Raw genomic sequence first — 27,327 nt, forward strand, 5'->3', positions numbered from 1 at the left:
CGTAGAATGCCCCCCCCCCCCCCCCCTTCAACACGGAACTACTATCTTAAACATTATTATTAAGATTTTTGACCCAAGTTTTCCCAAACCCGACATGTCTAAAGTTTTTAATAAAAGTTTATGAGAGATTCAATCGAATGCCTTTTCAAAATCCACTGCAATTAAAATAAAATGACGATTGATACAAAAAATGAAGAAAAAAAACGTATAACAGAAATGCTCGATCCACATTATTACGATCTTTGACATATCACTTGATCGCAATAAATATTATCTACCTCTTTCACCCTTGTCGCTAACACTTTTGATATAATTATATAATCTACATTCATAAGAGTTATCGGCCTGTAGTTTTTCATGTGCAAATGATTTTTCCTTCTTTTTCAATATCATCACTAGTTTCAAGATTTTTACATGCATATATATTTTTATAAATACCTTTGGCTTTGCAATCTCGCACCATTTCCTGATTTTCATTATAAATCTTTACTGCTAAAATTTCGCGCAGGCCAGCGTCAGCGCCATCTATTGTCGATGTAAGAAAATGTCAAAGGTTATTTCGCGTCAGATCTGTGATCCTCAACACCATCGAAGAGCTTCGAAGTTTATCTAAAATCCGGAGGCATCCTTCCTCCTTATTAGTTTATAATAATTTAGAAAGATGAGTGGAGGAGTGTCATATTATGGGAGTAAAATAAGCCTAGTATCGAATGCTGGAATTCGGTATGAAGGCCATTTATTCTCGGTTGATACTGCCGATTCGACGGTGACTCTTTCGAAAGGTGAGTAGGCAATTCAGCGAAGACCGAATGAAATTACGTAGGGCCTACCGTATGTACGCATACATTGTTTACCTTGTCCTTGCCGCGAAAAAAGGGTGAAGTCCATAAACCTGTCACCTCTCTTCTATGTCTAGATGTGTTTAGTTGTGCCAATAAATATCATATTATAGATAAGATTTTAGTTTTACTACCACTTTTAGCTTTAGATAGGCCTAGAGGTCTAGAGCCAGGTACGGTACGGTATCTACAATACAAATTATTGTCACTGATTGTGATGTGAGTTGTCTGTCAATAATTTGTAGCCTGTAGGCCCTAATGTAGATTGTAGGCCTATTGCCACCACATAACTTGTCAACTGCAGTGGCAAAACATTGGTTTACACTGGCAGCTATCAATCAATTAGACCGATACATAGAATATTCTAGGTCTATTTTTGTCAAAGATACGCTCTGCCGTGACTGGCTCCGTGGCATCCCCTCCGTTCAATAGACAGATGACGGCCATTTTTGCCACGGCAATTGGCCTGGCTTGGGCTCGTAATTTAGTAGAGGTTAGCCTGGAGGCGTTCTGGGGTAAAAATCATAGTACTATTCGTACCTTTACCCCCTAACGCCTGGCACTTGGCCCTATAGGGCCGCACGTAGCCAAGGAAAATGCAACTATACAAATGCACCAAACAGCGCCTTATAATTTGAATCTGACATTAACACTTCTGTACATGGGTATAAATATCGGTTAGGAAAGTTTGGTACGATAGAATTAAATGAAAGGGAACAAAAATCGCAGAAATGGGATGAAGAAATAAAAGTAGAAGAGAGTTTACTCACATTTGTTGTCTTCGCCATCTTGGATCCATTGTTAATGCAACCTAGTTACGTGACGCTTATAGAGGGCGGCAAAATCAAGTGCTAAAATGTCCCGCTTCAACCACTGAACCAGGGGGGTGTTTCATCAATATTGTCGCGCGACAACTATCAGCGCTGACAGTTGTCGCGTGACAATATTGATGAAACACCCCCCTGGTTCAGTGGTTGAAGCGGGACATTTTAGCACTTGATTTTGCCGCCCTCTATAAGCGTCACGTAACTAGGTTGCATTAACAATGGATCCAAGATGGCGAAGACAACAAATGTGAGTAAACTCTCTTCTACTTTTATTTCTTCATCCCATTTCTGCGATTTTTGTTCCCTTTCATTTAATTCTATCGTACCAAACTTTCCTAACCGATATTTATACCCATGTACAGAAGTGTTAACGTCAGATTCAAATTATAAAGCGCTGTTTGGTGCATTTGTATAGTTGCATTTTCCTTGGCTATGTGCGGCCCTATAGGGCCAAGTGCCAGGCGTTAGGGGGTAAAGGTACGAATAGTACTATGATTTTTACCCCAGAACGCCTCCAGGCTAGTAGAGGTGCCATTGCCCATTCAGAAAATTGGGATGGTCCCAGTTTACAGTGACTCTAACTGTCAAGTTTTCAAAGTCAAATTTTGTCCACACAAAGTCACAAGAAATCTAGGTAAGTTCATTCATGTCAAGTGCCGGTTGACATAAATCGAGTGCGTTTGTCAAGCAATGAAAATGTAAACATATTAGGTTATCATGAAGATTATCGGAAGGTGGTAAGTCATGAAAAATAGACAGTGAACTGGGGGAATTGATTGAGGTTAGTCAGGTCACTGAATCTATTTTTAGCACTCAATCCCTGTAATTGCTGTCCATGTCCACAGACACAGTGGCACAGGGGTAAGTGACGTGAAGAAAAGCTGTCCCCAGAACAAGGACAATCTCAATTCATCATATCAAGACTAGATTTGTCTTGGAATATGTGGATAGACCTTGTTTTCTGGGACAATCCCAATTTTGGACCAGTGGCTCCTGGTCCCCTTTATTTTGGGGATGAACAGGCGCCACATTTGGAACCGGGAGCAAATTTAGATATCTAGATAATACATGCTCTTAGACATTTTTAATATCTTGGATGAACAGTGATTTTATTCAATGAACAAGGTATTGAAGGTGAAGAGTACTTAGCAACTGATCCTGCTAGGTCATTTGCGGCCCCCTTCCCTTTTACAAATCTTACTTTTTGTTTGGATAGAATATTCAAAATTAGGTACTGAAAACCTCAAATAAACTGAAAACATAACACATTAACACTGTCCTTTATCACAATGCGTATAAACATATAAAAAACATAACTAGGGGAGGGGACATCTCATTTTCACAGCATCCAAATTAAAAGTTGACCGCTCTCTATCAACATCAAACATGGATCACCGTAATCTCTAAGAACATCAAACATCCTTGATTTTATTATCAATAATGACAATTTCTGGCCAAAATTCAGTCATTTCAGTCGCTTTTGTATTGAGATGGAGAAGGAGAATGTTTTATATCTTTTTCTAATTCAAAGATAATGATTGTATTTTAATTTTGTCTATGACCAGAATAAAGAAAATAAAGATAGAAAATGAAAGAAAGAAAGAGAAAAAAGTGATAATGAAAGAAACAAAAGGAAAAACGGTAGAGAGAATGGAAGTATAAGAAAAAAGAAAGAAAGAATGGATGGAAGAAGGGATGAAAGGGGGAAATAATGAGAATGAAGTAAATAAAAAGGGAGATGAATGAAAGTGAATGGGATAAAAGAGTCTCAAACAAAAAATAAAGAAAGAAATGAAGAACAGGCAAAGACAGAAACAAAAAAGGAAAGGATGGAAGGAAGGAAGTCCAAGTAAAGCAAGAAAATAAAATAAATGGAAGGGAAAGAAATAAAGGAAGGAGGAAAGCAGGAAAAGAGATTCTCAGATGGAAAGAAGAATTAGGGTATGGGAAAGAATAGATGAAAGGAAGGAGAAACAGACAAGGAAGAAAATTTAATAAAATGGGAAAAGAAGATATAAAGAAGGAAAGTGAAAGGAAGAATGAAGAAACTAGGAAAGAATAGATGGATCCAACTGAGGAAAGAAAAATGAAAGGATGAAGAAGGGAAGTTAGAGAGAATAGAAAGATAAAAAAGGATTGATGGAAGAATTGATTGAAAGAAAGGAAGATGGAAGGGAAGAAAAAGGAAAAAAAAATCATGTTTCATTTTGGCTCAAACTGATACCTAGATCTAGTTTCGTATGAAACCAACTTTATCAGCACACAGCCCCACTCCCAAATGCATATATGGTACTGTAATGTACTCCCCAATGTGTTTTAGTGTGTTGTTGCAAATGATGCAGGGTGCTACATAAGCACTTGCCCGATTGCCCGGGGCAAGTCAAAGTTAGAGTCAGGCAAGTGTTATGAAGTAAAGACCAAAACTACTTGCCTGAATTGGGCAAGCAAATTCACACAGTAGAAGCGAAATTCACACAATAGAATGACCAAAATTAGGGTCGATGTGATATGATATTGACCCTAATTTTGGTCATGGCAGGCAAGATAAAATCACTTTGGAAAAAGAAATGCAATAACAAGGTAGATAAGATCAGTTCATGTCAAAAGAGAGAAAAAGGTCAATTGTTTATAAAACCGCAAAATTTTCTTTTGAAGCGGTAAAACTTTTTTTCAAGGATTTTTTCAGGCAAGTGAAATAGCTTTTTGGGCAAGTATATTCCAACTATTTAAAATTTTACTTGCCCGACTTGGTAAGCACTTCTGAAAAGTTATGTAGCACCCTGTGATGTCATTCGAAACCCGATCGTTTGGGGCCAAGAAAGGAGTGGTAATTTCTATTTTGATTACTCACAAATTACAGTTATACCATTATTTAAGGAAATATGGATTATGGACAAAAGAGCATTTCATTGGTGTAAAATGTGAAACTACAGTTCTTTGGGAGAAGTTACAGAACCAAACTTTGTAGCTGGGGTGCTACGTAGTGCACAGTCGCGATATACCAGTATGTGGCAGGCTGTGTGTTGATTTTTGTGTGTGTCTGTGTCAGGGTAGAAATTAATTTTTTTTTAGGGGCTACTTTTTTTACATTGGGGCTACCACTGAATATCTTGGGGCTATTTTCTAATTCATGGGGCTACTTTTTTTTTCGCATATCAGCAATTACCTTTTGACATTACGAGACTCACTGTGACGCCTAACAGCTCAGAACATTTTTTTTAGCTCCCGGTGGTGGGGGAATGCCCTACATATCTTACAATAATCAACAGTGATCCCACCAGAGTCGCCTTCAGCCTTACACACTTCAGATTTGAGCCAATCGAGGCCCCAAGACTTTATTGGCTTATTCAAACATTTAAGAAATCAGATTTAAATGTTTAAGTGTGTTTTGACACCCTCACTCCACATCCCCTTTACAACCATACACACATGGGCTTATTTATTTTTCATCTTTAATGAACTATGAACCCCCCCAAAAAAAAAAATATATATATATATAAATTAAATTAATGAATAAAACAAACATATAAAGGAGAGATGGAGAAAGAGAGAATTCAGATCAAATAATAAATTTAGATTTTTTTTTTATGGTTAGAATCACAGGTTTGGGTGTTTGTGTGTGATTGTGACTATGAGGTGCACTTGGATTGCATATAAATTATGTTAAAGAAATGAAATCAATATCTTACTCAGTCTATTCAAATTCCAACACATAGCCACAGGCTATGTACATGTATTGTAGGTTCATGTACCTTAAGTTTTTCACAAGTTATTTTGAAAACGCAGATCTCCACAGAAAATGCCTTTTATTCTGGGTCTAAATTTGGTGAAAATGTATTCATTGAGAACTTAAATATTAATCACAATGAAGAAATAAAGTTTTTTGACAGTTTTCAAAAATTAACATGAAATCTAAACTCTATCTGAAACAGAAAATCACCATCACTTACCGGTAGGCCATTACTGATAGAATTCTCACCCAGAGCTCTGGCAGAGAACATGAGCTCAAACTGGCTAGCTAACAGCATGCAAGTACCACACTCAAGTGCACGGCGTCCTATTTTTTTTTTTTTTTAGATTGAGCCTTGTTTGATGATTTATTGTCTGATATTTACCCCTCTTCAAGACAGAAATTAAAAAGTTATAATTCACAACTATAAGCGAAGTGATTTTGGATTATTAAGGCTCCGTTTTGACAAGCAAAGACAGCGACTGTGAGGATGAAAGACTCGCACATCGTATGTGCTGTGAACAGGGATTTATTTCCTGAGCAATTCGAATTACTATATCACAGAATTGTGATATCCCAAATGGGAAATGTGTGCATTAGATATTGCACATGGTGAAGTATGGAAAAACCATGGTATTGAAAAAGAGACGCACTTGGCAATTTGAAACTGTGCTTATTGAATTGAAAGTTACTTGATTTTAGCTTTCCAGATATTTAAATTTATACATGTACGATATGACTTCGCTGCTTATCCATCTCGCACTCCGACTCGACGATGTCGATAAGCAGAGCTGTCACAATCACCAGCTGATCGCTTACAATTCTGTGCATGCCTAGTACACATACCGTAAGATGCATGTGGTCTTGTTACCAGCTGTGCAATCTAATCGTGCACTCGTACATATACATAAGCCATGCGGCAAGTGCGTTAACAATTCTAAAAAGCCTTTGCTAAAGACTATGCGTACTCCGCATCCCATATTGCATTGCGCGTTTTTTTACAGTCGCGAAGCTTCCGGTGTTGTGGAAGGCTTGGATATTGCATCGACCGTTCAGCTTAAAGCTGGCAAAGGCGTTATAAAAGATGCGCTTGCTCCGCCGCCGGAGAACGTAATTGTGTGAAGTATTTTTTACATTGTCGATGGTATTTTATTGGGGCCATTCTAATATGAATATTCGCCCCAAAGCATTGGGTTTTGAGAATTTTTAGGGGCGATTTGGGCTGTCATGGGGGCGAAATCGCCCGTCGCCCCCGTGTAATTCCGACGCTGGTCTGTGTGTATATACATGTATGTAGGAAAATAGCGCAAACCATATGCAATGTCTATCGTCCTATATTGTGGGGTCAACTGGGCAATTTTTTCATAGTGTACCAGGATTTTGTGATTTTTTTTTTTCTGGCACCCGGGCATACCATACCAGTTGGAGGAACCAGGCGCAAAACCCTTCGAACCAGGAGAAAAAATGCGGTGCCCAGTTAATTAAGGCTTGGCGCCTCTACTGGTAGTGGTAATGGTGGAGCAAACAACCGCTGCTTATTATGGAGAAAGGGTGCGCTTTTGCACCCTCCTTGATTACTCCTAAATTTTGCATTTGACTGGGTAACGGAAGAAAGGATAAAGATAAATTCATATTAAATACATTTAGTTTACTACCACCTTTTCAGCTTACGATCACTCGAAAACCCCATCAGGTATTTATCAGTGCTTCTTGCTAGCATAGCGGGAAGAATCTTGACTGCAGTTACGACGCGAGTTTGAGTCCCAGCTAAGGTACATGTAAGAAACACTAAAAAAAAAAACGATAGAGGACAGGAAGTTAATGAATGAAGTTTCGACAATCTTTTATTATTTTGGGTGGCTGTTGCAAGAAGAACTCTTCACCTTAATTTTGTTTGACTACTTACCTTAACACATCAAAATGTTGCCCATTGACTGTGTAGCACAAACAGCCAAGTTCTGCATAGCTCATGCCAGCGATTAAGGTTTTTTGCACATGCAATGGTCTTGGCTCGTGATCGGATTGCTCAATTATTGGAAAATTATCGAAATGTGGCGAAAAACCTGAATCGCCGTGAGCTGTGCGGAACCCGCCTTCCCCTATAATTGTTTATTCTTGTTTCATTGTTCCTCCAATTGTGCAGTACGTTCCTTTGGAACAGAGGACAGGCCATGTGATCATCCCGTCGCCCAGAGAGATGAGATGTATGACTACATTGTGTTTAGGGCTTCTGACATTAAAGACCTGATGGTGTGTGAAGCTCCTAAACCTCCACAGACAACCTCCATTGCCCAAGATCCAGCCATTCTGCAGGTGAGTTGAATGAATTATCAAAAATCAATACATGCAATATTTATGAATTTCTGTTTCAGGCTTCAGCAAATGAAATAGGGGTTAGGCCATTATCTCACCAATAGATGTATTAATGGTTGCCAGACTACTTGTACATACATGTCAATATTCTCGGGAATAATTTTCACATTGCAATTTGCTCCACACTTTTTCAAATCTACCCAAAAAGTATTTTGTGTAGCATATTTTTTTTACATAGGACTGTACAGAACATAGTTGGGGATTTTTTTTTTCTTATTACCAAAAATGCCAATCAATTTTTGTGAGAGAAATTATTCCCTGTTCCCTTGGAATACAACCCATATTAACTGAAGGAGTTGGTTTATAGCTTTCACAGATAGAAAAAAAGGCAGTTAGGAAATATTGCCTCAAAAAATTTATCCCCTGGCCCATAGGTGGATATTGATATTCCAACCATATCAAAGTACCAAAACTCAAAATCTGAAAATATTTAAATGTTTCTTTGTCTTATATTTCTCACAGCACTCTGGCGCAGTGAGCTCTACCACCACCCCCAGCTTTCGGCCACCCAACACCTTTGCGTCGGCTCCAGCTCCCTTTGCTCCATTTAATCAGCTCCCCTACCAATATGGTGCTATCGGAGGTATGATGCCAAATCAGTTTGCAGCAGGCCAGGTTCAGCGCCCTCAAATAGGAGGTGAATCAAAGCCCAGTGAACCTAACCATCTAATCTTGTGTAAACCTGGTCAAGAGCAGAGAATCTTTTTAAACTATTAACATTTTAGATTGATTCAGTTGGAAACAGAGTGAGAGAGAGAAAGGAACTATGCATGTTGTAAAGTGTGGAGTGTAGTGTTGAACATTCTGCTGTTATTTCTATGCCCAGGAACACTTCTCTTTACATTGCAACTTTTGGCATGATTTATTTTGACCAACTCGCTTTTCCATCAAGGTGAATTCAGTCATAGATTATCTTCATTTTTGAAAAGTTTCCTTTTTTAACACATGAAGCATACCCACCATCCAGTAAGATTTTATCAGATTTGGTAAGATTTGTTTTTGTTCAAAATAGCAAGATAAAAACAAAAATCAGATTTTTAAAATTATGAGCAGTATACTTTTAGTGTACTTTTAATTGCTTTGTTTCAGTAAGATTCATCATTTTATGAGGCTGGCATATATGATGAAGTTCAATTTGCACTAGGTGAAACTGTTCAAGGATTCACATAAAAGTGATGTTATTTCTAATCAGTATTCTGTTTTAATTTTCTTATGGAACACACTTTTTTTTTAATACAAAGTTGGCAGGCAGACTCCTCCACCCAACCGCAAGTCGCCCACTATGGAGCAGGCAGTCCAAGCTTCCGGTCCGCAGTCACCCGACAAGGACAAGAACGAGAGCAGCAGTAAGGGGAGGAAAGACCACGACAAGAACGACCATCGTGATCAGGAGCCCCAGCCGCAGAGGAGACGAGGATCCCGTGAGGAACAGCGCAGGGGTGGCAACAACAGGGATTTCAGGGATGTGAGAGAGGAGGGGCGTAATAGGGATAACCAGGATCGCTACCGAGACAATCAGAACAGGGATCATGATCGAGATGGAAACAGGAGAAGGAATGATAGAGGACCTCGGGATCAAGGCCGCAGACCAGATAGTAAGAATCATGTTCTTTATCAATTGTCTGTCGGATAAGGACACTGTTGTTTCAATACTATTTTCTCTTTTTTTTTCCTTCCGCCAAGTGAAGTTCAAAGGGGGGTCTATGTGAATCAGCGCACGGTCAGTTGGTCGGTCAGTCCGTTGTAAATCTTGCGCTTTGAACTGCTTCCTCAATTGTTAACCAATTTTCATGAAATTTGGAGCACACGTTTGTCTTGGGGTAAAGAAATGCAAGATATATTTTTTGCATGTGTTGGAAAGTGTGTTGCCATGGTAACAGTGTATTGTGACAAAAATTTGGTAAAAATCTTCTGTTTCAAACTACTTTCTCAGTTTTAAAGAGAAATTCCAGTAGTTGCAGTAAACAATAATTTCATGAGAAAGTGTAAAAGTCAGTATATCATCGAGGATCTAGATCTGGTACAGTTACATTAACTGAACTTTGTGAAATCTTGAAATCTACGCTGAAAAATGTTCACACTGAAGATCCCCAACACAGATAAGCGCACGTGGGACAATGTATAATTATTTCTTAGAGCGTCGGGCCCGACGCTCTACCCGAATCCTGTGCTTATTTGCTGATTTCTCAGCAATTACACAATTTCTTCCAGAATCCTTTGGCACATGCGTTTTATTTATACAAACAGACACTTTGGTGGTCATTTCATTGGATTCTGTACGAACTCATTTTGATATCGTTACCAAAACTAGCATTTACCTAACCAATTCTCATGAAATTTGGCAAACTCATAGGTCTGGACTTGGGGAGAGGGCAAGACACTTTTTTCACTCTTGTTAGAAATTGTTTTGTCATGGTAACCACATGTTATGGCTAAAAACCAGGGAACACTCATTGTGGATCAAAATACTTCCCAAGTTTGTGGCCAGTGCTCATGAATGAAAGTTGGCACCAACTTTGGGTTTGGGTAGAAAACAAAGCTGATATTTAATCTCTTTCATGATCAACTGTTATGATTTATTGAGCTTTATGCTTACAAAAGCATCTTTATTATTTCAGACCAACAACAGCAGCAACAGCAGCCTTACAGGAGGGGTCGAGGAGGACGTGGCCGTGGTCATCGTCCATTGATGGCTAAAGATCCCATTAAGGTTGGAACAGACTTTGACTTTGACACAGCTAATGCCCAGTTTGATAAGGAGGCTATTGAGGATGAATTTGAGAGCAAACTGAAGATTGGTAAGGGTTTACAACAAATCTTGAGCTCAGTATTGATAGATATACCGGGTAATTGCTATGTGAAATTATGCAAATTATTGTCAACTTTTTTTTTTCACACCTGATTTGGATGGAATTTTCAGCATTTTACTGAGATTTTTGTCTCGCCTGCATAGCAGAGCAAGACAGTAGGCGCCACTTTTCTTATTGATATATATTCTTATTGATCAATACGCAGTAGTGCGCGTCCTCTTGGCATGATCTGACCAATGCGGTCACGCCTTTTATACTGCATGCAACCGGGCATTTAAGTGCGACTTTAAGTCGTGCTTAAATCTTTGTGAAACACCCCCCTTGTTCCTGAAACCTGGACATGAGAGTAATCAAGTGTTACTGAACACCCTGCCTGAGTTTCAGGTCACATGACTAAGGTCAAAGGTAATTTAAGGTCAATGAACTACATTATGTTGGGGGAATCAAAAAGAAATCTTGACCAAGGTATTATTACTCTGAAAGTATGTGGATCTAGGTCATGAAACTTGGACATAAGAGTAATCAAGCATCAGTGAAAATCCTGCTTGAGTTTCAGGTCACATGACCAAGGTCAATGAACCTTGGCTGTGTTGGGGATATTTGTTGAATTGCCATTATATCTTCGAAAGTTTATGGATCTAGCTCTTGAAATGTGGACATAAGGGTAATCAAGTATCACTGATACGCTCTACTTGTTCATAGTTCTGACAATAGTGGATGTATAAATGTTGCTTATGCAATGTCTTCATTTGAAAATGTTAGTGCTCATTGTAATGAAAAATGGAAAAGGGCATTTGAGGAAAGATGATCATGAGCTGTGGATTGGCTTATTGTAAAACTGCTTGATGAATAAATATAAATTTTTACAATTTTCTTCTCGACAGTTAATGGGGATGAGAAGTCAAGTGAGCATGAACAGGAAGGGTCAGGAAGTGAGACACCCACCAGTGAGAATCAAGATGACAAGGCATTCTATGAACCGGAGAAATCCTTCTTTGACAGCATCTCATGTGAATCAAATAACCCAGAGTAAGACTTCTTTTCTTTGATTTGTGATGGAAAGTACTTGTTATAGCAATACAATTCAAAAGAGCAATAATTTGATCAGAGTTTATGATACTTTACTGAATAGTAAGCATGAAATTTGGAGAGAAAAAATTGAATCAGCAAAATGGATTTATTCAGATTGCCAAATAATAATAATGAATAATAATCATGATAAAGATATACAGTACTTGTGCCTCACCAAACAATAACAAATTGCAGCTATACATTTGCTGTAATTAGGATCAAGTAGGTTGGCAACTTGGCATAGGACAACTGGGTCCAGTATGATTTATCCAAGTGCATCATCAAACATTGTGTTCAAAAGTTTCCACACCAATAGTTATCGAGATCTCTATTTGAAAAGAAATTCCTAAACCTACCCCCCCCATCGTTTTTTAGAATTTTCGAACACTGTATTCTGCGTAAGGACTGAATACACTTTTCAAACAAATAGATTGGAAACTGTCTTTCACTACCACAATAAAGAAATACATAAGTATTCTTTTAGACTGGTGATCTGTATGGACAGCTAGTTGTAACGAAAGCAAGTTTAACTTTATAGGGGATGTTAAAAAGAACATAAGCTTCAAGTATAATAAAAAGCTTCAGGGAAATGAATAGGAAGGGCTTTGTAAACTTATAATTTTTCATTATAATTATTTTGGCAGTGGAAATCGAACTCGTCCTAGCCGCCGTGAAGAATACAAGATGAACACGGAAACTTTTGGAGTGCCGTTCTCCAGGGGACGCGGTCGTGGTAGAGGCGGATTCTACCGGGGTGGTTACAATAGAGGTGGATACAATAGCTACCAGGGTGGATACAACAGGAGCGGTGGCGGATACAGAGGCCGTAACAACTACCAAAGAGGTGGAGGAGGCGGTACAGCCTGGAATAATAGGAGGAATCGCAACCAGGACTGGGGGCGAGGGGATGCACCTCAGCGTAGGGACCGTGGAGACGATAATCGTAGGAGAGAGGATGGGATTGGAAAAGGCACTACGGTAAGTGCTTGCAGATGAACCACAGAATTCTTTGAAAATATTATACTGTTTGCCTAATAGAGTGGTGGTAAACTTTTATTCCATTGACTTCAAAGAATTATTTTGCATTTTAATGTTCAGAAGCATAAGCATTCATTCCCGAATGGATATACTACTTAGATGCATATTTCAGATTACGGGATATGCACTAATTATGTTTGGGATAACAAAATTTGAATTATTATATTCTCCATTAAGGTCAGTTTTGTTTTGGTTTGCTACCCCCAGTCTTTTAACCTGAAAATGCTAATTATAGAAATTACTCTTATAATGATTTTGAAACAAAAGTGGGTTAATTAATTGAAGTGCGGGGAAAGGGGGGGGAACAAGTGGTTGATAAAAATCAGTAAGTGCTAGCAGTTAATATCCTGTCCGTCATATTCATCTTTTGATAGTCTTGTAATTATTAATTTCATCAGTATGGTAGGTTTTATCCATGTGTTTTTTTCCTCAGACTTAGTCTCATATTTATTGTTATCATAAAGTTGAGACTACATTCAAATTCCAGGAGCTGTCTGTAATGCAGCAGTTGAAAGGGTTCAATCGAAATTAAGTTCATTATGACTTCCGTTTTGTTATATTTGGTGTATGAGAGATCTTTTTATGTTGCACCAAACTAAAAGCCCCCTTTTCTCTAGACTTGTTCACATTTATTTCTGTTATTTTTTGCAGGAAAACAGCCAGAAAGAAGATATTAAAGTTGCAGAAGGATCATAGAAGAAAGGCAGACCAAATGCCAAATGAGCATTTTTTTTGTACAAAGGACAATTTTGTTCACATTTGTGGCCAAAAGGATAAGCAGAGCTTCACCGAAAGAGCTTGATATAGAAGCTAGCTATGCATGGCAGGAGCAACAGTGCTAATCAATTCATGGGAACTATATAGTGCCTGGCTCAAAGGGAAAAAAAAACAGATGATGATAAATATATTTCTTAATATTGTAGTAGAATTATTTTATTGATCAGTTCAATAAAGGAGGTTTATCCATAAATTGCCTACTACATGTACATGATTATTACAAGAGGAATTTCTGAATAGTCTCTCAGAGAAAGTTTTGTTGTATTCAAGCTGTTGATTCGTGCTTTGATTGGAAAGGAAGAATTCCTTTTTTATCATTATGCTTTAACTTTCACTTGTGGAACAATCAAGTCAAGTAAAGATTTAGGCTGGAAAGATGTCAAAAACTTATTAGTTTTTGTTCATTGTGAAGTATAATTTACAGAGATCAAGTGTTATTCTTGAATGCAGCGACAATATTGTATCCCACAAAAAAAAGTAACCCATTTTCAGAGATTATTAAAAATGTTTTTTACTATGAATTTGATACTCCTGGCAAGAGTGGCATCTCATCTACAATTTGAAACCAACAGCTAAGCAAATCGTCACGTGTGGCAAGTCATAAACAATAAACATTGAGGTATATCAGAAAAGATTTGCACAGAAACTCCTGTGTGAATCTGAATCCACTCTCATTCTAGGGATCAGTGAGAGTATCTTAGCAAAGAATACAAAAGAAATGCTAATTGAGCCAATCGTCGAATAAGCATGGTCGTTGTTTCTCGAACCAATCTATTCCCATTTTTCTGCGCAACCTGGTTTTGACCTTAAAATTTCAAACTCGTCTTGCCCATTAATGATTGAAGTGTTTATCTCATGTTAAGTATCAAAATAAAGTGGGAAAATTGAATCATATGAGTACGTAAATGAAATATAATTTATTTTCCTTTGAAGAAAAAGACATGGGAATCCAGGTTTCCTTTTTTCTGGGACACACTGTATGTTAACATTTGTTCAATGTACAATTCACCCCCTCGCCCTTCCAGTATTCAATGCATGTTTGGAATAAAAGCACAATTCAATTATTTTTATTTATTTCCTTGTTGGCTTTTTTGTTCAAATATCAAATCGATGGATTGCAATTAAGTTAAAAGTTTCAAGACAATTATGCTATTGGTCACATTTTCATGTAAAAATATTGGCTATGTGGACAAAGCATACATGGACTATTTATTTCTTGTCACTTAATTTTAGCAAAGAAAGAATTTAACATCCAGCGAAGGCTCTGTTGTATATATGAAGGAAATAATTTCTGAAGGATCTTCTCAGAGACATAAACTCCATACCAACAATTGCATGAAAAGCACTGCACGATAAAGTCATAACGGCCTATCTATACCATGTAGCACCATGTGTAACTACGTATTCTATCATTCAGCCTTTTTAATACATTGTAATGCAGCTATTAGCTTCGTTGCTCCTTTTTTTTAAACCCATTTGACTTTGTTCTTGTGGTTTAGTGATGTAGTTGCGAAGGTGTATGTCGCTTGCATCCTTAATGTGGGTCCTGGGTCACATAACACAAAGGTTAGCGATTAATAATATGCTTGTTTTTCACAATTAATTGAATATTCTAGTCATTGCAATCAATCATAAAAAATGTTTTATGATTGCTGCTAAGCTTTGTGTCACAGGCCCCTGGTCAACCCGATATTGTGTTTTTAACACTTTTGAAGTAGGCAAATGATAAGATACATATCCTGAATGATAATAGATCGTCCAAATTACTGATTTCACAGGATTTGATTAGAGTAGAGACGTGACACGTGGTAGTTGGGGACAGAGAGGAAGAAGGCGATGTATGTTGGAAGTTTTGTTTTTAATTGAAGGAAAAGTTGAGTTTCTGAATTATGAGAAAAGTTGAATTTATGAGCTTTCTCATAATTTTTTTTTACATCGTTTAAAAGGAATTTCATAGCAATATTGTTCATTTGTCAGGACTGCTCTTTGAATGCCCATTAATGAAAGTTCACACAAGACAAGAAGTACCTAGTTGTGGTTCTACTTACATGTACATGTCATTTTTATATGTGTGAAATTTCATTTACCTTTTGGGGAAAGTCAGATGCTGATTTTTACATAAGAATTTAGCATTCAAATTGCTTTCATCCAAATTAGCATCCAAATTGCTTGGAAATCAATTTACCAGAACTTAACTTAACCCTTTGAGAATCTTGACAAATACCTTACATCTTTTGATTCCCTTGATCAAAGGAAGAATAAATCCTTTTGGCGTTTCCTACCATGCTGAGGCCAGATTAGCCCTTACAGCTAGTATTTTGCTTTTCCTTTCAATTATCCCTGTTCTTGCACCAGTTCTTTATGGCACTTTCTACCCTATTAGATGTAATATGCACTTTGCATCAATGTATTTCCGTTGTCAAAGCATTGTTTAGAATATGGAACTAGAATAGACGCTAAAAGCTATATATTCCATTCACCCACTCAACTATTTATATTACCTCACTATACTGGGATGTTGAAAAAGTGGTTTTCCATAGGAACAGATGAAATGAGGTTAATGTTTAATTGTTCATATAACTTTAGAAAAGTGAATTTCGAAATGTTTGAAAAACTTGCTGGTGAATTTTTTTTCGTGTGTGTTAGTGTTGTCAATTTCAATATCAAACTGGTTATATGATATGGCTTTCTTTTGAAAGAACTTAAAATATACTACAGAACTACGTGTTCTACATTGTATCTCAACTGATATAAACTGAACTCCTCCAATTTTGAGTTTGAAATGACGCCATGGGTAAGAAATAAAGAGACTAATATTTGAGGCCCGTTTGCATTGTATAAAAAAGTAACATCACAAAAATGGCAGTATACTGTTTGCTTGGTTTTCTCTGCCAGCTGTCTAGAGTATTTTATTGTCAGAATTCAACAATAAAATTTAGCACTGTCAATTTGGTTTCTATGCTATTGTGTGCAGGAATGTGAAAAATAATTATCGCGCTTCAAATTAATCTTTTCAATAGATTTGAACATGTGTCAATTTCTCATCATTTTCGTGGAAATACCAGGCAGATGATTAATAGGGAAGACTGCATTCTCAGGCTAATGAGGTGACAATATCATTGATTATTATGTGTGTCTACATGTATGTCATGCAAAACTAGAAATGTGTTTGTAATATCAATAAAACATAACATATATTTATTGCCATTGTCCACAGCGATGAAATGCTTCTAACGCTTCATGGGGTGATATAAGAAGTAATAAATTATGGAGACACTTGAGAAAGTATGTCTGTCATTTAAATTCACATGGCATATCTAGAAAGATGTTTTATTATCTTGCTTGTGTAGTCAATGCATACATAATCCCTCTTTACACAAGGCATGAACTTCTCTGATAGACATCTGTTGGCAAAGGCTGCAGCTTTATCATTACTGTTAGTGTTGTAAACACTAACAGTAAGCAGTTCATCTGATAGTCTGATGCACTGAGACTTCAAATAGTAGGTGCGGAGCAACCACTGCCCTAGACAGGAATAACCGTCGTTTCTGGGGATTTATTTAACAATTTCTGACATTTTGCAATCATCCCCATTCAGTGAGCCAACGCACTTCAGCGGAACAACCCAAATACAGAGACTGAAGCTTTTGGTCTACTTTCTCATTTTGCTTTAGTTTTCTGTTTATCAACTATGATTTATACAGATTTGTACAAAAAAAACTGCTTCCAGACATTTGTTGATAAGAAGACGATGATTTGAGGGGGGTATTTGTTGTCTTGTGTATCAGATGAGTCACTATTAAGTGTAACAGCAAAAATATTTAGTTGTAGCCTCTGCCTAGATTATAGGCTACAGATACCATCCCTGTACACAAAGGTTAATACACTACGTTATTATTCTTGTTTCAGAGTTTGAGATTTTAGCGGACTGGCCATTTATTCTCACCGACTGATTTTTCCCCCACTTTGAGTGACTAATGAATCGATATCACATTGTGTCGTCTGCAGAAGTTTGCTGCATCTCTTTGTATTAATACTGTAGTGATTGTACTGGTTATTAGTCTATGTCTTCCTAGTGTTGATGTAAGCAGATTTTACTGCAGGATTGGTCTTCTTAAAAAAATCTGGCATCTGGTGTGTTTTAAGGTTATTTTGGTTACTTTAATGGCATCAACTTGTGGTTGATGCTTCATTTACCATGACGATAGTGAATGTGAACGTTTCCTTGAGTTTTGTGTCTGATATCATTGGTAAAGATTCAGCAATTATCCAAATATTCGAGGTGAAAATGTAAACTTGAAGATCTGACAATAATGAGAAAATCTCATCTGGCAGAATCATCAGTGATGTTCTCGGATTTAAATTTTTACGTATTGTAAATTATCATTTGATGATTCTTTTACTGCAGTATGTGTAAAGCTCAACACATGGCTTGGTATTTATTAATTTTTACAATAACAAAGATGCCAAGGCAAGCTAAAAATAAAGAGTGTACTAAGAACGTACAGAGAGGATATGTTTTAAAGAGAATTTTTATTTCGATGGAAATGTTTTGTGTTTGAAATATGACAAGAAAGTTATATGAATTAACTTTAATTGAATTTGCATCACAAAAATGAATGATATTCAGAAGTCAAGTGAACATATTATACCCACAGTGAAAAGGGTTATGTGATTGTGGTATAGGAATCATTGTATGCTATGGTTTCAAACAAAACTAAATATTTTTCCTGTTTCACTTGCTTCATTTTGACATTTTTTTCAAAGATAAGTATTTTGGAATGTGTACATTGAAAGTTATTTCAATATCGGTGTAACAGCTGCATTCAATTGGGTTCAAAGTTGAAACTTGAAAATTGCACTGAATTCAACTCTTTACTTTTTGTGCGATGATGGATCTTTAAATGAAGAAGCTGTTTGAAAAAAAGAAAGAAAAACTGTTCTGATTAATCCAATTACTTTCAAATCTTGTGAGATAAATATTCAGCATGTATGTGCATTTCAGAAGTTGTAAGCAGCAGAATTGTGGACTTGATAGAAAAGTGGAAACTGTTCTTGTAACCTATGGGAGACCTCAGCATGCTGATGACTGAATGCAAATGAAATGAAGATTGCAAAGAAATTTATTTTCAAGGAAGATTCTAAATGAAATGATGAAGAGATACTCAAATGTAGGTGATGGCCTTTTTTAAGGAGAAACTAGGTGGAAATGGCATGAATTTGGGATGGCCACAACGAAAGCCCGTTGAGCAATGTACAGTGACAGATAACTGTATAATGTTATGTTGTATTTGTGAAATAAAAGAAAATAGAAATCACACCTTGTTGAACATGTTTCTGTGCTTGTATTATTATGAACAAGACTTGTTTCAATCTTGAGGATAAATTTTGTTTTGAAAAAAAAATCATTGAAGACAACCTAATGAAATGCTCTCCAGATAACACCTTGAAGTCCAAATGTTGACAAATACTGATGAAGTCTCTCCATCTGTGTGATGAATTTTAGGTACTCCAGGATGAAAATGATTATATCTGCAGAAAAATTCCCTGAGCAAAATTCAATTCCATTATTTTCATATCAGATTTTGATCAAATTTTTAATGATTTATTTGTCTGATTTTTCTTTATCTGTACAAATCATATTACTTTCAGCCTTGAGTACCTCCCTAATTTGTATAAATTAGGCGAAATGTCCTCTTGATGTCTTTCTCCCATTCTTTAAAGGTCAATTCCACCCCAGGAAAATGTTGATTTGAATAAATAAAGAAAAATCAAACCAGTTATGACATATTGCTGAAAATTTCATCAAAATCGGATGTAAAATAAGAAAGTTATGACATTTTAAAGTTTTGCTTATTTTTCACAAAACAGTGATATGGACAACTCAGTGACATGCAAATGAGTCAATGTCCATCACTCACTATTTCTTTTGTTTATTGTTTGAATTAAACATTATTTCATTTTTTATAGATATACCAACTTGACTGAACCATATAGTTTTAAACAATGCTAATTCCACATGTTCAGGGAGGAATCATAGTTGTTTCACTTGACAATGAGGAGAAAATTAGAATATTTCCTATTACATATAATGAAATACAGAGGAAATAGTGAGTGTATGACATCAGTCTCCTCATTTGCATACCAGCCAGTATGTGCATATAACTGTTCTGTGAAATTCAGCGAAACCTTAAAATGTCGGAACTTATTTCACATCCGATTTTGATGAAATTTTCAGTGTTATGCTTGTTGGATTTTTCTCTTTTCATTCAAATCAACTTTTTGTTGGGGTGGACTTGTCCTTTAAATGTGCTCTCCACTCCACACCCACCACTATCTCACATCTATGATCGGGTACATGACGTTAGCTCTTTGTGGCATTTGCTCCGGTCTGAATATATTAGAGGGTGTAGGGTTAGAATAAGCCAGTTTTTAGTTCCTTTCTGCGCATGATCAAAACATTCTATGCAAAATCAGAAGAAGGTCATTTGTACTAAAGTGACACGGTGCTTTAAAATCTAATGAGATAAGCACCAACTTTGATGTCTTGATTATTCATATATTCTTTTGAATTGTCGTTTTCATTTACATCCACAAAATAAAACAATGCTTCCACGAACGACTGGTATTTCAGTTGTGCAACATGCTAAGTACATTGTGCAACATGCTAAGATATGCATTCAAAGTAGGAATGCAACAAATACCTTCATTAGGTGTCCATTGGTGTGCTATTCTAGTCACCTGGTCTATTCAATTTCTTCATCCTGCTATGTAAGGCAAGCTTACGTAATATCTTGCTTTGAAATCTGCTTATCATGATGAAAGAAATGAAAGGTCATTTGACCAAAATTGCCCATGAAGTAACTACGAACAGGTGGGTGTTTCATAAAGCTGTTCGTGAGTTAAGAGCGACTTTAAGAACGACTGGTGATCCTTTCTTACGCGCTAAACCATCACCAATACAATATACCACTTATACCACAAGAAGGGATCACCAGTCGTTCTTAAAGTCGCTCTTAACTTACGAACAGCTTTATGAAACACCCACCTGGTCTATTAGGATTGCAATGAGTTTTTGGTTCAGAATAATGTAAAGAAAAGGATTAGAGTTTATTTGATATTGGAGGTTAGACTTTTATGTTTGTCTTGACTTTTATGTTAGGCTTAACATGCAGATTTTCCATCGGAGCAATTGTCACCTGAGTGAATGTCATGGAACCCCAAGATCTTCACTCTGTTACACAATAATGTACATAACACATTAGAACTCCTAATGCACAGTATCTGCAATTCTCATATTGTATACAACCACTACGGCTAAACGGGTTTGGTCTTCTACCAGTTCAGTCTAATTGGTGTTTTCTTCAAACATAACTCAGTTTTTGTCTGCTGATCATATTTATTTCATTTTCTTAACCACACCCCCCCCACCCTCTATAAATTTTTATATTGCAATGGGCAAAAAATAACTGAAAATTGGACATACAAGGCCAAAAAGCAAAATGGTTGTGAAAAAAAAGTAAATGATAAAACCATATATTAGACCATGTGGGAGACCCAACATACAAATGGCAAATAGGCACAAGTGTCATGGTTGTAGATGTCTTACAAAGTGAAAGAAATAAGCTCTTTCAATGAGGTGAAGCTGATTTGAATAGAGTGTCTTTCACTGAATGTGAAATCTTGTATCATTTAAAGACAGGAATATTTTCTATTTCTGTTGCACAACAGGCATTAGACAAGTCACAAGGTAGAAGTCGAACAAGTGACCATTCTCCCATTGTATGATGTTCCTCACTCAGCCTATGTTTCTCTTTTCTTTCAGACTTTGTTTCAATTCTAAGCAGGTTCATTTACTCTCTCCTGTAGAAACTTACACTATTAGTTGATTACACTATTAAAATAGTAATTAAAAAAAACACTTGATGTACATGTTTTCCATGTTTACAATCCATTTTATTCCATTCTCACATTTTCAAGACTGAAAATGAGGTTTTTATGCCTCAGCAGACCATAGATGGTTTCAGGTTGTCCGTCTGTTTGATCACCCTCTTAACCTTTCCTCAATAACTAAAGAACCGTTTCATTGATTAACTTCAAACTTAATTCAGGAGGTAGGTATGCATAGGTAGGAATGAAAAGTATCTTGAGTATTGTTTTGAGAGGGGTCAGGGTCAAATGTCACTGAGGCCATTATACATCTACATCATTCTCATGATAACTATTGAATGGTTAAAATGGTTTATCTTCAAACTTGGGATATTGGAGTAATGATATGGGGGCCATTTCATAAGGTGTTTGTAAGTTAAAAGTGACTGTGAGAGCGACTTGTGATCCTTTCTTGTGGGTAATGATATCAACCGTTAAATGTTCATTGGTGATTATTTAGCAAGTAAAAAAAGTTCACAAGTCATTTTTAAAGTCACTCTTAACTTTGTGAAACACCCACCAGATTAGATTTTGGGGTCATGAGGTCAAAAGTCCCAGACATTATATTCATTTATTGAAATATCTTGTGATAAATAAATAACCATTTTTAGTGTTGAATTTCAAACTGGGCTTGATGCACATGGGAGTGAAAATGATTGGACCAGAATTTGGGTTCATGCGATCAAAGGTCACATACATCATTATAAAGAAACATTGAAATATCTTGTTCTTGCAAAACTAAAGAGCTGTTTTAATGATGTAGAGAGACAATGATCTGGGGGTGTTTCACAAGGAATTAAGTATGACTAAGAGTAACACATTAATGTCTAGTTGCAAGGCATGACCGCATCGGTCAGATCATGTGAAGAGGATGCGCATTACTGCGTAATGATCAATAAGACATTCAGCATTTAAGTGCAACTCTAAGTCATTCTTAAATCTTTGTGAAACACCCCCTTGATAAGATATGAGTTTCCAAAGGTTTTAAGCCCAGGAGTCAATATTGATAAATTTCAAAAGCTGTGTGTAATGTATATTTGGAATCCATCTTGCTCTATTTTGTTAGTCTTAAAAAAAAGAAAACATTCAAAAAGAAAGTTTATGCCAGCTACTGTGGATTTTATACATCATGATGACCTAATATCACAAGATTTCCATCCTGGAATGCTAAATTTTTGAGAACAGTAAAAAATATTTTAAAAATCTTTGTCTCTTCTTCAAGTCCCCTGATTGACTTCCAAAGTACATTTTATGCTGTAAGTACAACATAATGAGGGGTACAGCATGGAAGACTATGGATTTTTCAGTAATCATTTTGTTCTTAAAATTGATGGAGATCATTCAACTTATATCATGACAACTCAGGCTGGACTGAGTCCTGATATTGGCCACAATGAGCAAGTTTTGAAAATTGTCTTTGGTACAAGCTCACCAATAAATTGAGTACTGGTAATACATTCAACAGGCCATTCAATTGGATTCGGCAAAGTTCTACTCATGCTGGTTTTTTATATTGAGATGGGCATTGACAACCTCCTCTTTTACAAGTACAGGTTTACCGCCAAGACTCTAGAGAATGCTGAAGGGCATCTTAAAGAGGATTTTTTTTGTTAGTTCAGAAGGCAAAGAAATGTTCTCCATCTTGATAGCTTAATAACTCCAGTTGCAGTTCCTCCTCATCAGCTACATTCCATACTCTTTGCCATCCGACTGACATGTTCCTTCACTGCTGCGTCCATGACTGCATACATGTCCTTACAACCCTTACTGGCTACCTCCAACACCTGCTCTAGGTGATCCACATGGAGACGATTGTCCATCTTAAAGAGAGCGATCTGATCGGACTTGGGCAGCAAGGCTACAGTCACTACAGGTCCTCCCTGAGATTCTTCAAGGTAACTCACATCAGACAGAGGTGTATTATTTACAAAACCAGAGGAGCAAGCACACACATAGTCCTTCATGGGGATACCTGCATTGATGATTGCAAGAGTAGCGGCATTGACACAAGCGCAGTAATTCCCTCCATCTGCTTGCAGAATCTGTCATTGGAAACAAAATCAGTAAGTTCACAATCCTGACAACTCTCTTTCAAATTCTTCTTGGAAAGTACTAGCAGAGAAACAATATCCATAAGAATCATGAAGGGTAAGTTCCCATTTTCAAATGAAGTTGAAACTGGTAATGGTATATTTTCTTGAACTATGGTATTAACTTTATATTATAATTGGGGAGGGGGTAATACAAACCAATTCTCACAACCATGTGCAAATGCTTGAAATATAATAATTAGGACTCTTGGGAGCGAGGAGAGGAAATCTGTGTTAATAAACAATAACTGAAAACTGGTAAGAATGAAAGCAGTGTAGCAATAGTCACCAACATGTACTGTACACCTAATTGTTTTCAGTTAGAACCAATTTTAGGATCCTGAACTGTTTAGAAATAATGTTTATTACAAACCGAATGTGAGACTTCAATTGTAAATTATGATAATGTCACCAGACACTCAAATTGTCCTAGCTCAAAGTAACAATGACTTGAAAACTCCCATTAGTCATAGCATGAATAAATGCAGTGAAAAACTAATTGTATTGAATGTTATTAACCACACACTCACTGACCTGCACAAAGATATCAATCTGCGATCTTGGATAGAGCTGTGTTTGTATGGTAGCTTCAAACGTTCTCTGCAGGTGCAGTGACATTTCGGTTGATTTCCTGTCCCCTTGAGGCCGATTCTTTCTCTCATTTGTGCTGAATGTGGCCATGCTGTATTGGCAGTTGATGGTCACTTTGTCATGCTGGGGCTTACCCTTTCCTCCAACAATCTTATCGGGAAAAGAAAGAGCACAAGAAAAGTGTCAGTCTACTGAAAGCCTGCCTCATCACAATATTAATTAATTGTAGTTAAAGGGGGAGTGAACTTAGTGTGGTCTTTCAATGATTGTGCATCATAAATACATAGTCTTGAAATATACATTTTCAGATATCTACTAATACTACAGAGATTAAATTGACCTATAATTGTATTTGTATAGAGAAACTAAAATGATTTGAGAGGTAGAGTAATTGCTACTTGGTAACATAATTATTGTGTTATAAATGTATTAAAGGTCAAGTCCACCTCAGAAAAATGTTGATTTGAATCAAAAGAGAAAAATCAGACAAGCACAATGCTGAAGATTTCATCAAAATCGGATGTAAAATAAGAAAGTTATGACATTTCAAAGTTTCGCTTATTTTTAACAAAATAGTTATATGAACGAGCCAGTTACATCCAAATGAGAGAGTTGATGATGTCACTCACTCACTATTTCTTTTGTTTTTTATTGTTTGAATTATACAATATTTCAATTTTTACGAATTTGACGATTAGGACCTCCTTGCCTGAAGCACAAAATGTTAAAATAATGGAATTCCATGTGTTCAGGGAGGAATGAAACTTCATTTCACATGACAATGACGAGAAAATCAAAATATTTCATATTTCAAACAATAAAAAACAAAAGAAATAGTGACTGAATGACATCATCGACTCTCTCATTTGGATGTAGCTGGCTCGTTCATATAACTGTTTTTGTGAAATTAGAGTGAAAAAAGATAAAATGAATGCATAATTCTGATACATAAACACTGAATAGTCATGTATTATAATTTCTAGGAATATTATCTTTGTTCTTGTTTTTTTTTCAATTATCATTCAAATATCATATTTCTGACTTTGTCTTTTTCCCCTTTGCCTTGTGTCTTTTATGATGTTCATGATGTTTGGTCTGTGGAAGAAGTACGTACAGAACCTTTGTTGAGTCCACTTGGCATGGTTTAAAAGAAAAATATACCTGACTTCCCAAAAAAGTTAATACAAACATGTTAAATTGAAAATAAGAACAAAAGCCAAAAGTTTTTGTCAAACTCAAAACAAAATCTGAATACTGCAGTGATCTTGTCATGACTGAAAAAAGCAGATGTTTAATACTTTCGTAGGTAGTCTGTTCCAATCAGAGTAAGCATACGTTAGTGAATCATTTCTAGGAGCCTACTGGCTATACAGGCAGGGTGGCTGCAGTGAACAAGGGAGTAAGGTAAAGGATATATCTCACACAAATATGATTAGATGGGACAACATTCATGAGCTTGACACAAATATGAACATATGGGACTAGGGCTAGGCCTACATCATAAAACAAAGTAGATCTACCTCGTGTGGACCGTAAACAGTTGCCAAAGCCTTGGTATTTCCTTGCTCAATGTATGCTGATCCATCTGCCTGATCAAAAACTCCAAGACGACATTGAATCTTTCTCAGTTCAGACGGTCGTCGACCATCTAATCTAAATCCCTCATCGGATAAAAGCTCCAGTCCTGCCATTACGATCGAAACGTGCACGATCTTTGCTCGGATATTTTCGGACATCTACGCTACGGATACGGTTAAAAAGGGGCGGGGGGGGGCAGGCATGGGTGTCGATCACGTGGGGATGGGGGATATATCCCCCCGATATTTCAAGTGGGGGGGTGGCCTGTATTATCATCCCCCCCCCCCAATAATTTAGGGTAGAAAAAATTATAATAATGATGATGAAAAAATGAAAAGTTTGATCATGATGATAGTCCCATAGTATGCCATCAATCAGTTTGTTTCCCTCGCAATTTGTGTATATTGTTATTAAATAAAAACATTCTTTTTCAGGAGATGAAAAAGATGAAAAAGAATGAAATGTTTATGTATCTGATATTTTTAACACATGACATAAAAGGACCCCAACGAAAATCAACTTTTGTTGATAGGGTGTTCCATCCCACCAGTGGTGAATAAATTAATTTGAATAAATCATTAACTCAAAAGGGTGGAAAAACAAACGGGAGTAAAAGGGTGGCAAGATAAATGAAGGAATGACGGTAAGCCCGATGGCGCACGGGGGCGCACGAGAAGCCACACAGGTTGTATTTTGTGCTAGTCTTAATTGGTCCGAATCTGCATTTTATCATCATGCATTAAGAAGAATAAAGATATGGCCAATCAGGTTAGATTTAAGAGAGAAGTTGTATACACGGCCGAGGCGTCGTTCCTGGGTGGGGGGGGGGGGTAGGGGGCGATCGCCCCACCAATGAAAATATTGGGGGGAAACATATCGTTTTGCCCCCCCCCCCCAATAAATTCCGCATGTGCAACTAAAAAATAAAATAAGATTGTAATGCTACACTCACGGGGGGGGGGGGAGCACTCAGTATATAATGCATAGTGGGTATATGTGCCGCGGAGGGGACCCCCATTTTTACACTCAAATTTCCGTTCCAAGGCATAGCATTTTTGCCTTGTTGAGAAAAAGAACAAAGAAAGCCGCTCCAAGGCATAGCATTTTCTTCTTATCGAGAAAAAAGAAGAGAGAAATCCGCTCCAAAGCTTCGCATATTTTTCGTTACGCCGCTCCAATCGCGTTAAATGAGCTGCAATTTTGATGAAAAGCGGCCGCAGAGCTCCCCGGCGGAGGCCGCGCTAGCTGCATCATGCACGCATGACCGTTCCGTAGGGATGCATACGCGCTCACACGCTGGCGATCCGTTCCAAGGACCCCCGTTTTCACAAACATTTGTCGTTCCGAAGCCCGTTCCGAGGACCCTCCTTTTTATAATAAGCCCGCTCCAAGGCCCCCGTTTTTTGTCTCGCCCGCGGCACACCCCCACCACTTTTTTGGTCGAGTGCCCCCCCCCCCGGGGCTACACTGAAATCAGCAAGCGAGATTGAGAAACCAACTCGATTTTGATTTAAAATCGTGCTCAAAATGTCTGCTTTTCAGATTGGAATATAAAAATTTTCAGCTCGCGCTTCGCGCTCGCATCATGTACCAAAACCCCATACTTTTCATGTGAATATAATGTCCCGTTTTCAATTCTAAACCTCAAAAGAACTTTGATTTTGCAATAATCTT

General features: G+C 37.1%; 2 protein-coding genes across 3 annotated transcripts; one reads left to right on the forward strand and one right to left on the reverse strand.

Moving 5' to 3' along the window:
• The first annotated feature begins 544 nt into the window (after positions 1–544).
• LOC121407533 (protein LSM14 homolog A-like) lies at positions 545–14,741 on the forward strand. 2 transcript variants are annotated; one of them, XM_041598664.1, is made up of 8 exons: positions 545–782; positions 7,540–7,709; positions 8,232–8,406; positions 9,011–9,364; positions 10,388–10,567; positions 11,464–11,608; positions 12,295–12,628; positions 13,340–14,741. In XM_041598664.1, the coding sequence occupies exons 1-8, from the start codon at positions 662–664 to the stop codon at positions 13,382–13,384; spliced, it is 1,524 nt and encodes a 507-aa protein (XP_041454598.1). In that variant the 5' UTR covers positions 545–661; the 3' UTR covers positions 13,385–14,741. The 2 variants fall into 2 exon arrangements, with proteins under 2 accessions (XP_041454598.1, XP_041454599.1); XM_041598665.1 differs by having other exon boundaries at positions 8,232–8,352.
• An 8,101-nt stretch (positions 14,742–22,842) lies between these two features.
• On the reverse strand, positions 22,843–25,803 carry LOC121407534 (exosome complex component RRP41-like). The gene is made up of 3 exons (XM_041598666.1): positions 25,596–25,803; positions 24,019–24,225; positions 22,843–23,436 (listed from the first exon to the last, which is right to left on the reverse strand). The coding sequence occupies exons 1-3, from the start codon at positions 25,764–25,766 to the stop codon at positions 23,074–23,076; spliced, it is 741 nt and encodes a 246-aa protein (XP_041454600.1). The 5' UTR covers positions 25,767–25,803; the 3' UTR covers positions 22,843–23,073.
• Between the last annotated feature and the right edge of the window lie 1,524 nt (positions 25,804–27,327).

This window comes from Lytechinus variegatus, chromosome 2, assembly GCF_018143015.1.
Source record: "Lytechinus variegatus isolate NC3 chromosome 2, Lvar_3.0, whole genome shotgun sequence".
Classification (NCBI taxonomy): domain Eukaryota; kingdom Metazoa; phylum Echinodermata; class Echinoidea; order Temnopleuroida; family Toxopneustidae; genus Lytechinus; species Lytechinus variegatus.

Excerpts from the sequence above, each read along its gene's own strand:
- LOC121407533 (XM_041598664.1), top strand. The coding sequence starts at position 662 with ATGAGTGGAGGAGTGTCATATTATGGGAGTAAAATAAGCCTAGTATCG. Across the intron at positions 783-7,539 it reads GACGGTGACTCTTTCGAAAG|TACGTTCCTTTGGAACAGAG; the intron begins GTGAGTAGGCAA and ends CCAATTGTGCAG. Across the intron at positions 8,407-9,010 it reads TCAGCGCCCTCAAATAGGAG|TTGGCAGGCAGACTCCTCCA; the intron begins GTGAATCAAAGC and ends TTTAATACAAAG.
- LOC121407534 (XM_041598666.1), bottom strand. The coding sequence starts at position 25,766 with ATGGCAGGACTGGAGCTTTTATCCGATGAGGGATTTAGATTAGATGGT. Across the intron at positions 24,226-25,595 it reads CTGTTTACGGTCCACACGAG|ATTGTTGGAGGAAAGGGTAA; the intron begins GTAGATCTACTT and ends TTTCCCGATAAG. Across the intron at positions 23,437-24,018 it reads AGATTGATATCTTTGTGCAG|ATTCTGCAAGCAGATGGAGG; the intron begins GTCAGTGAGTGT and ends TTCCAATGACAG.